At 39.0% G+C, this 10,487-nt stretch overlaps 1 protein-coding gene across 1 annotated transcript; it reads right to left on the reverse strand.

The window, feature by feature from the left end:
- Nucleotides 1-679: 679 nt before the first annotated feature.
- LOC116405435 (E3 ubiquitin-protein ligase UPL6-like) lies at nucleotides 680-2,234 on the reverse strand. The gene is made up of 5 exons (XM_031889450.1): nucleotides 2,119-2,234; nucleotides 1,855-1,995; nucleotides 1,542-1,667; nucleotides 1,195-1,293; nucleotides 680-851 (listed from the first exon to the last, which is right to left on the reverse strand). The coding sequence occupies exons 2-5, from the start codon at nucleotides 1,888-1,890 to the stop codon at nucleotides 780-782; spliced, it is 333 nt and encodes a 110-aa protein (XP_031745310.1). The 5' UTR covers nucleotides 1,891-1,995; nucleotides 2,119-2,234; the 3' UTR covers nucleotides 680-779.
- Between the last annotated feature and the right edge of the window lie 8,253 nt (nucleotides 2,235-10,487).

Genomic DNA, 10,487 nt, shown 5'->3' on the forward strand with positions numbered 1-10,487 from the left:
AGTTCGTGGATTTCTTGGGTTGACAGGATATTATCGAAGATTTGTAATGAATTATGGAAGTGTGGCTGCTCCTTTGACTCAATTATTGAAGAAAGGAGCATATGAATGGACTGTTGCAGCTGCTGAAGCTTTTGAGAATTTAAAGATGGCTACAATGACTCTCCCAATCTTACCACTGCCAGATTTTTCCTTACCATTTGATAAATAAAATTTTGGCTAAAGCCTTGACAAAAGCTAATGTAGAACATCCCCCTTCTTTATGTTTCTTGAGTTTTATCCTAGAGGAGGGTTTGAATGACCATTTTTATAGTTTAGGATTAGTTATTTGAATTAACAATTTTGTATCTTGAGTTAGTTATAAGTAAACTAACTCAACCCCAAGTTAGTTTAACAACTCTTGTAATCTCCAGCTTATAAAAAGGCTTCTCATTTTCATTAATAAATGATAAAAAAAAAAGGCATTATACATAAAGATTCCTAGCTTTGCAATTACAGCATCAAAAGCAATGTACAGTTCAGATGAGACTTTATTCCAGTATAGAGTAGCTCTGTAATTGCAGATCAAGAAAGTGAATGTAGCATGGAAATCCCAAATTCAACATTTGGAAGTTAGCAATTGACAATTCATTAGTAGGCAGTGCACCCATAATAAAATGTAAGATTTTTAGAACCCTAAAAATTCAAGTAACTTGCAACTAGTCATTGTCATGACCATCAATACTACGATTAGTGGATCAGCACAAAATACAAAACAGTAAGACAGTAAATCTTTAAAAACCTTACTTCTGTTTTAACTTGCTCAAGAAGAATGTTGCAAAAAGTATATCAACAAGAATTCCTTCAAACATGACCTACAGGAAGAAGGGTAAGACAACAACAACATCCTGTCAAAAATCATTTAATGTGATTGAGATCTTTTAGCATGACTGCTTGAGAACTTTTAGCACAACCGGGCAGCAACTTCAATAACAGAAAAACATGCATAATGTAGGAAGACAGCAGATTTCAAATTATGACATTGTATTTATGAATGTCAGGCGATTCATTGATGTTCCAAAATTCAACCAAAGTATGGGGTGAAAGATATATAAGAATCTTCCATGATAAGGCCAAGACCAGGATATCCTTATCCAGAAAAAGAAAAAACTAATCAACCAAAGTAAATTCCATGTATGATTGGAATTATGGCCATACCTTTGCCAAAAGAACTTCGAGGAAATGGAAAAACTGGAGATGTTGCTCATGTATCATTCCCGAACCAGGATTGGGGTAGAGCAAATGGTCAGCAATTTGCTGGATTACCAAGCAGAAAATAACTTATATTAGAAAAAATGAACAATACATACCCACATATTACTGAAATTTTATGAAATAGATTTCAAGCAACCAATTTTTATATTGAAATGTGATCTCACAACTATTTTTATTTTGAAAAGCGATTTCAAACAACTATGGCTGTCTCATCACGCTTCATGTTATCCAATAATACTACAGGATTAACAAAGCCATGCCATGCTAATAATAAGGAATGTCGTGATAACCTTAAATAAACCATACTGCACGTCAAAGGCTGCCCGTGTAATGTTCTCCATGACATCTTTAAAAATACCACCACCATCAATTCCTGCCTCCTCAACTCCAAATTCATTAACAAAAGACACACGTATCTGCATGCAGAAAAGTGAAGCAATTGACCCAACACAAACAAGAAAAAACTAATAAACAATTACAAGTAACTCTGCAACTATAGGATGCAGAAGAGGGAAGGGGTCGTTTTCACGAGGGCAAAGAAAAAGATAGAAAAAAGTAAGATAACAATTTCATTTTTCATAAATCATGGAAGTCTGAAATTACCGATCCTCGAAGATCAACTTCAGACAATGCACTCATCTGACTGAAAGCATCTTCCAATATATGATTTCGTCGAATTCTAAACCGGTTTCTGGCAAAAACAGCAAGAGATCCATTCCTTTGCCTAGCTGCTGCTAGTTGTGTCTGTGAAATGAGTTATAGAGAAAGTAACCATAAATAAAAAATATCTTACATATTTCTATAACTAACAGTCATCCAAGAAATTCAATATTGTGGATAAGGAAACCAAAAAAATAACTTGCTTACAGTGAAAATCTTAACCCTGCTAGTAAACGGTACTAAAAAGGGAACTCGCTTGTGTATATCATTTGCTCTGGTATTTTCTATCACTGCCTACAAAGAAACAAGGCCAAGTAAATAATTAGAATTACGATCAGATAGTGGTTTCTCTCATGGAAATTCCATTGCAAAATGGAAGGTTCACTTGGTCTAGAGACGGTAATTCTCCTTGAAGATCATTATTAGACTGATTCTTCATAAATCAGATGTGGGATATTTGTTTTGAAAATTCTCGGGTTTCTCGAAAAGCACGCATCTTCTCGGATCACTTTCCTTTATTCTTGGAGGCTGGTTCTTTTCTTTGGGGTCCCTCTCCTTTTCGGTTTTGTAACAGCTGGTTGGTGTCCAGTGATTCTAATCAGATTATTGTTGAAACAGTGAGCAACTCTAACTTCCAGGGATGGGCTGGTTTCATTCTTCATGAGCAGTTGAGATCAGTTAAATTGTTAGTTGATTATGTTCAAACCAAATTTCTGGTAAAATGGCCTTTACTGCATTTAACCAAATCAATCTTGGTTTCTTCTTGAGAATGGGACATGAAATAAGCTGGACCGCGTTCTCCTAAATCTATAGTCGAAAACCCAATTCAAATGAAGATAGCCAAGTAAGCCAAAACCAACACTTCTTTGCATGTAGGCAGGAGAAGAAAATATGATGTAAATCTTCTAAAGCATGCAAACACAAGGGACAAACATGAGGAGATAAACTGAGAAAGGGAGGTTTCATTTGCAAAACTTCTGCACAGTTCATAGTCCATTTCGCATTCTCCAAAGCGTGATATTCACTCTTCTAGGGCTTTCTGTCTTCCAAATTGTCGAGTACTTTGTTTTCAAGACTGTGTTAGAACATGTTTGGCTGATTAATAAATTAGTAGAACACACTATTTGGTGTTCTATCATTTTGGTATCGGAGAAATCGAATCTGTGAAGTTCTATATCATGGCTCAAAAGCGAATTGAGGAAAAGTTGGAAATGGTAGATCAAGAAATATCCGGCATTCGAGCAGAATTACATGATTGCCAACAATCAAGGAAAACATGTCATCTTTGGCGAAGAGTATTGAGAGGTTAGGAGTACAGGCTGAGAAGCAACAACAGCAACCAGAAACACTGTTGAAATATATTGAAGGAATGATCAAAGGGAAGACAACGATGGAAGAAGTACTAGAAGGATCATCAAGTGAGTTGACAGCATGGTTGATGTCAGTGATTGGACGATGATGGGAGGAAAATATGAGGAAAAACATACCAAGTTGGAGGGTGAAGATTCTGCGGGCGACCGAAGCAAATTTAAAAAATTGAAATGCCAGTTTTTGTGGGAAATGATCCTGATTCTTGGTTGTTTAGGGCTGAGAGATACTTTCAGATACACAAACTGAGTGAGTCAGAGAAAATGACTGTGTCCATTATTAGTTTTGATGGAGCAGCTTTGAATTGGTATAGATCTCATGAAGATCGTGAACCGTTTGTTAATTGGGACGATTTAAAGAAGAGACTTATTGTTTGATTTCGATCGAGTCGTGAGGGATCAATTCTGGGAAGATGTTTAAAGATCAAGCAAGAAATTACAGTGGAAGAATATTGGAATTTATTTGATAAATCAGTAGCACCATTGCCTTTTCTACAAAAGGCTGTCTTAGAAGAAAAATTTATGAATGGTTTGAAACCATGGATTAAGGCAGACATGGAATGTTGGGAACCTATGGAGCTTGTTCAAATGATGAAGTTGGCCCAAAAGATTGAGAACCGAGAAGTGATAATGGGAGAATCAAGTTTCAAACGTGCAGCGGATGGAAAATTCCAGGTTTCTGCTTCTTTTAAACCTCAAATTCCTGTGATTTCTAATGATAATAAGTCAGGAGGGATTGTTCGAATGCGGATGATTACACTTCGAGGAGTGGCTGGTGAACCTAATCGACGAGAAGGACCACTAAAACGACTTTCTGATGCTGAATTTCAGGCTAGACGTGAGAAAGGTCTCTGTTTTCGTTGTGAGGAATGATTTTTTGTGGGCCATAAGTGTAAAGTGAAAGATCATAAGGAACTTAGAGTTTTAGTTGTTGGGGCAAATGGGGAAGAACTAGAGTAGTTGAAGAAGAGGATTCAAAAGTGGAAACTGAAATACAGGAGACTGAAGTTGTTAAACCAGAAGAACCCGTGATCGAATTATCAATAAATTCGGTGGTGGGATTAACAAACCCTGGAACTATGAAAATTGAAGGTATGATTAGAGAAAGGTCAGTAGTAGTATCGATAGATTGCGGCGCGACCAATAATTTTATATCTGAAAAGTTAGTAACTCAATTGTTGTTGCAGTTGCAGGAAACTTCTGATTATGGGGTTATTTTGGGGTCTGAATCTGCTGTAAAAGGGAAGGGAATTTGTAAACAAGTGGAACTGCTATTGGGAATGGAAGGTTGTGGATAATTTTCTTCCATTGGAATTGGGGGGGAGTGGATGTCATTCTTGGTATGCAATGGCTACATACATTAGGAGTAACCGAAGTAGATTGGTGAAAACTTACTTTGACATTCATACAAAATGGGAAGAAGGTTGTATTGAGGGGAGATCCGAGTCGTACGAAGGCTAGGGTGAGTTTGAAGCACATGATGAAGACATGGACAGAACTTGATCAGGGATTTCTGATTGAGTGTAGATCTTTGGAAGGTGGAATGGCATTTGCAGCGATGTATGGGTTGATGAAGTGCCTACCACCCATGAGTCTATTCCAGCCGTGTTAGCTAAGAATGAAGATGTTTTTGATTGGCCTGGAGAGTTGCCACCACAATGTACCATTGAACATCATATACATCTTAAGAAGGGGACTAATCCAGTCAATGTTCGGCCTTATAGATATGCATACCAGCAAAAGGAGGAGATGGAAAGATTGGTTGATGAAATGATGGCATTTGGCATAAAAACCTAGTACTAGTCCATATTCGAGCCCGGTCTTGTTGGTGAAAAAAAAATGGTAGTTGACGATTTTGTGTAGATTACCGTGCGTTGAATAGTGTGACCGTTCCAGACAAGTTTCCTATTCTAGTAGTAGAGGAATTGTTTGATGAACTTAATGGGGCTAATATATTTTCGAAGATTGATCTCAAGGCGGGATATCATCAAATTAGAATGTGTAAAAAGGATGTGAAGAAAACAGCTTTTAGAACTCACGAGGGGCATTATGAGTTTCTTGTCATGCCTTTTGGGCTCACCAATGCACCATCAACGTTTCAAGCTTTGATGAATAGTATCTTTAAACCTTACCTACACAGGTTTTCTTAGTCTTTTTTGATGATATATTAATTTACAGCAGAAGTTTGGATGAAAATCTTCAACATTTAGAATGGGTGCTAGAGGTGCTGCGAGAGAATAAATTATATGCTAATATGCACAAGTGTGGGTTTGCCAAAATGAAAGTGGAGTATCTTGGCCATATAATTTCAGGCAAGGGTGTAGAGGTTGATCGCGAGAAAATTAGATCTATCAAAGAATGGTCTGTGCCCACTAATGTCCGTGAAGTTCGTGGATTTCTTGGGTTGACAGGATATTATCGAAGATTTGTAATGAATTATGGAAGTGTGGCTGCTCCTTTGACTCAATTATTGAAGAAAGGAGCATATGAATGGACTGTTGTAGCTGCTGAAGCTTTTGATGGCTAGGATGACTCTCCTAATCTTAGCACTGCCAGATTTTTCCTTACCAATTGAAATAGAGACCGATGCTTCTGGATACGGGGTAGGTGCTGTCTTAATTCAAAATCCATCGGCCAATTGCTTATTTTGAGCCAGACATTAGCTATGAGGGATCGTGCTAAACCAGTTTATGAACGGGAATTAATGGCTGTAGTTTTGGCTGTGCAACGCTGTAGACCTTATCTTTTGGGCAAGAGGTTTGTAGTGAAAACTGATCAACGATCATTGAAACTTTTATTGGAACAAAGGGTTATCCAACCTCAACATCAGAGGTGGATTGCTAAGCTTCTTGGCTACAATTTTGATGTCGTGTATAAATCGGGACTAGAAAACAAAGCAGCAGATGCCTTGTCTCGTGTCCCTCCTACTGCCCAACTTAATCAACTTACTGTTGAGATCAGTTAAATTGGCAGTCCCCAACACTGAAGTTGACCCTAAATTAGTCCCAGAAATTAATGGGATGGGTCTGAATGTCTTGTTCAATGATGAAGATATTCTCCCTATTAAAATTCCCCTGGATTTGCCTAAAGATTTAGTGTCTATAGTCGGAGATTGTGGAATCATTCTGGCTTAAATTAGATGTGCAACTGCCTTTTCCTCCTCCCAGTCATTATTAAGGTTGTCTCCTGGAACACTAAGGGTTTGAACGACTCCTCTAAACGTGCAGCACTTAAAAAATTCATCAACAATTGTAGTCATGATTCAAGAATCTAAGAAGGACACCTTGAACTCGGTTTTATAAAATTATTGTGGAGTTCTAAGGATATTGGCTGGGATTATGTGGCTTCTGTTGGATCTTCTGGGGGAATTCTTACCATGTGGGACAACAGTAAAATATCTGTAACAGAGGTCATTAAAAGACGCTTCTCTTTGTCAATCAAATGCCTCACTTTGTGCAAAAAGGTTTGTTGGATCACAAATGTCTATGGCCCTTGTGGTTGCAGAGAAAGGAAATTGGTTTGGCCCGAATTGTCTTCCTTGGCTGATTGTTCGGCCGTGGCCTGGTGCATAGGTGGGGATTTTAATATCACTCGTTGGGCCTGCGAAAGATTTCCTTTTGCAGAAAACTAGAGGAATGTCATTATTCAATAAGTTTATTCACATGGTTTCTCTCATGGAAATTCCATTGCAAAATGGAAGGTTCACTTGGTCTAGAGACGGTAATTCTCCTTGAAGATCATTATTAGACAGATTCTTCATAAATCAGATGTGGGATGTTTGTTTTGAAAATTCTCGGGTTTCTCGAAAAGCACGCATCTTCTCGGATCACTTTCCTTTATTCTTGGAGGCTGGTTCTTTTCTTTGGGGTCCCTCTCCTTTTCGGTTTTGTAACAGCTGGTTGGTGTCCAGTGATTCTAATCAGATTATTGTTGAAACAGTGAGCAACTCTAACTTCCAGGGATGGGCTGGTTTCATTCTTCATGAGCAGTTGAGATCAGTTAAATTGGCAGTAAAAGCTTGGAATATTGCTGCGCAAGCTAAGGTAAAAAAAAAAACAGAGAAATCCTTGATGTCAAAATTAGAAAAATATGATTCTGTGGCTGAGTTGATTGGATTAAATCAAGAAGAGTTGAATTCTAGAGTTGCTTTGCAAGCGGAATTACTTAGTATTTATCAAAACGAAGAGCGTAATTTATTCAGAAGAGTAAACTCAATTGGCTTTCTTCGGGTGATGAGAATACGGGCTTCTTCCACCGGTTTCTAAATGCGAAAAAAAGAAGGAACCTCATAACGAAACGACCTAAAACATGCTCAAAACGTGTCTAAGTTAGGTTATCAGCAAATTATTTGGGCCAAAACGTGATTTTGCGTTGATTTTGCGTTGTTGATGAACTGTTAGACAAATTATTTGGGGCAACCATATTCTCCAAAATTGATTTAAAGTTAGGTTATCAGCAAATTCGGGTGCGGGCAGCCGATGTTCACAAAACAGCGTTTCGAACCCACGAGGGGCCCTATGAATTCCTTGTGATGCTGTTTGGGTTGAAACGCTCCGGCAACATTCCAATCAATCATGAGTGATGTTCTTCGCCCATATTTACGCCAAGTTTTGTTTGTTTTCTTTGATGACATCTTAATTTACAGCAAGTCCTTGGACGAGCATTTGCACCAATTGGCAATGGGTTTTGGAAACTCCAGTAGCTCATCAACTGGTAGCCAACTTTAAAAAATGCCAATTTGCGGTTGACAAAATTGAATACTTGGGCATGTTATTTCTTCAGAGGGGGTGGCAGCGGATCCAACAAAAATAGAAGCGATGGTTAAATGGCAAGCACCAAGAACGTGAAGGAGCTAGGTGGGTTTTTTGGGGCTAACGGGGTATTATCAGAAATTTGTTGCAAACTACGGTTCTATTGTGCTGCCCCCCTTGACACAACTGTTAAAAAAAGTAACTTTAAGTGGAATGAGACGACCGAGAACGCATTTCAGCAGTTAAAAGTCAGCAATGATGTCTGTCCGATGCTAGGTATTCCTGATTTTTCACAAAGTTTTGTGCTGGAAACTGATGCTTCGGGTGTGGGTATTGGGGCTGTCCTAATGCAAAATCAACGACCAGTGGCTTTTTCAGTCAAGCTTGACCTATTACCCATAGGTTTAAGGCTGTTTATGAACGGGGGAGCTTATGGCAATAGTGCTGGCTGTTCAAAAATGGCGACCATATCTATTGGGTAAGCCTTTTGTGGTGCGTACAGATCAGAAAAGTTTGAAGTTTCTTCTTGAACAACGGGCTATCGGGGGAGAATATCAGAGATGGATCGCTAAACTATTGGGGTATGATTTTGTGATTGAGTACAAGAAAGGATTGGAAAACAAAGCGGCCGATGCCTTATAGAGATTACCACCGGTATTTGAATCGGGCCTCGTAAGTATTGTGGGCGGGCTAAACCCTTCAGTTTTCATCGATCAAGTGGCTGGAAATGAATCTCTTAACAATATTCGACTATCCTTGATAAATGGACAACAAGCTCCAGAGGGATATTCGCTACAAGGAGGAGGATTCACCTGATATTACTTTATTATTAGCTGAATTCCATAACAGCCAGATAGGGGGACATCATGGTGCATTGAAAACATATCAAAGGCTAGCAAGGGAGGTATTATTGACGAGGTATGACAGCCCATATCCGCAACTATGTTGCTGAATGTTCCGTGTGTCAACAAGCCAAATACTTGTCTTTAACTCCGGCTGGTTTTCTTCAAGCATTACCCATTCCGGACCGTGTGTGGGAAGATATTAGTATGGATTTTATTGAGGGCCTCCCCAAATCCGAGGGTTATGATGTTATATTGGTAGTTGCGGATCTTCTTTCCAAGTATGCACATTTCATCCCTTGAAACATCCATTTGGTGCAAAAGTGGTTGCTGCTGTTTTTATGCGAGAGATTATTCGTTTGCATGGATGCCCCTAAAGTATAGTGTCGGATCGTGATCGTATTTTCACAAGTCTATTATGGGAAGAGTTGTGGAGGTTGTTGGAAACTCAGTTGAGACGAAGCACCACTTACCACGCCCAAACAGATGGTCAAACGGAAGTTGTCAATCGAGGGGTGGAGACGTATCTAGGGTATTTTTCTATGAACACACCTAAACAATGGGTTAAATGGCTAGCTTGGGCTGAATTGAGCTATAATACAACAGTCCGTACAGCCACATTGATGACCCCCTTCGAGGCCCTCTATGGGCGACCACCCCCTCTATATTACCATATGTGAAGGGCTCGAGCCGGGTGAATGATGAAGTAGACCATTTGATGAAAGAAAGAGATGAAATTTTGGGCGTTTTGAAGGCCAATTTACTGAAAGCACAGCAGCGAATGGTCAAATATGCTAATGCTAAAAGACGGGAGGTGCAGTTTGAGGTTCATGATTGGGTTTATGTGAAGTTACGCCCTTACCGACAGTCCTCTCTCAGCCGTTTTAAGCACTCCAAATTGGCCCCAAGATTCATTGGTTCATTTATGATCGTTGCATACCGTTTGGCCCTTCTCTCATGGAAATTCCATTACAAAATGGAAGGTTCACTTGGTCTAGAGACGGTAATTCTCCTTGAAGATCATTATTAGACTGATTCTTCATAAATCAGATGTGGGATATTTGTTTTGAAAATTCTCGGGTTTCTCAAAAAGCACGCATCTTCTCGGATCACTTTCCTTTATTCTTGGAGGCTGGTTCTTTTCTTTGGGTCCCTCTCTTTTCGGTTTTGTAACAGCTGGTTGGTGTCCAGTGATTCTAATCAGATTATTGTTGAACAGTGAGCAACTCTAACTTCCAGGGATGGGTTGGTTTCATTCTTCATGAGCAGTTGAGATCAGTTAAATTGGCAGTAAAAGCTTGGAATATTGCTGCGCAAGCTAAGGTAAAAAAAAAAACAGAGAAATCCTTGATGTCAAAATTAGAAAAATATGATTCTGTGGCTGAGTTGATTGGAAAATCAAGAAGAGTTGAATTCTAGAGCTGCTTTGCAAGCGGAATTACTTAGTATTTATCAAAAATGAAGAGCGTAATTGTATTCAGAAGAGTAAACTCAATTGGCTTTCTTGGGTGATGAGAATACGGGCTTCTTCCACCGCTTTCTAAATGCGAAAAAAAGAAGGAACCTCATAACTGAATTAAAAAATGATGATGGGTTGTCTCGACTTCATTCCGCGA

Source organism: Cucumis sativus, unplaced genomic scaffold, assembly GCF_000004075.3.
Source record: "Cucumis sativus cultivar 9930 unplaced genomic scaffold, Cucumber_9930_V3 scaffold103, whole genome shotgun sequence".
In the NCBI taxonomy this organism is placed as follows: domain Eukaryota; kingdom Viridiplantae; phylum Streptophyta; class Magnoliopsida; order Cucurbitales; family Cucurbitaceae; genus Cucumis; species Cucumis sativus.

Coding starts and splice junctions, on each gene's coding strand:
- LOC116405435 (XM_031889450.1), bottom strand. CDS start 1,890: ATGAGTGCATTGTCTGAAGTTGATCTTCGAGGATCG. Junction 1,294..1,541: donor TGCAGTATGGTTTATTTAAG/GTTATCACGACA, acceptor TTGGTAATCCAG/CAAATTGCTGACCATTTGCT. Junction 852..1,194: donor TCGAAGTTCTTTTGGCAAAG/GTATGGCCATAA, acceptor TTCTTCCTGTAG/GTCATGTTTGAAGGAATTCT.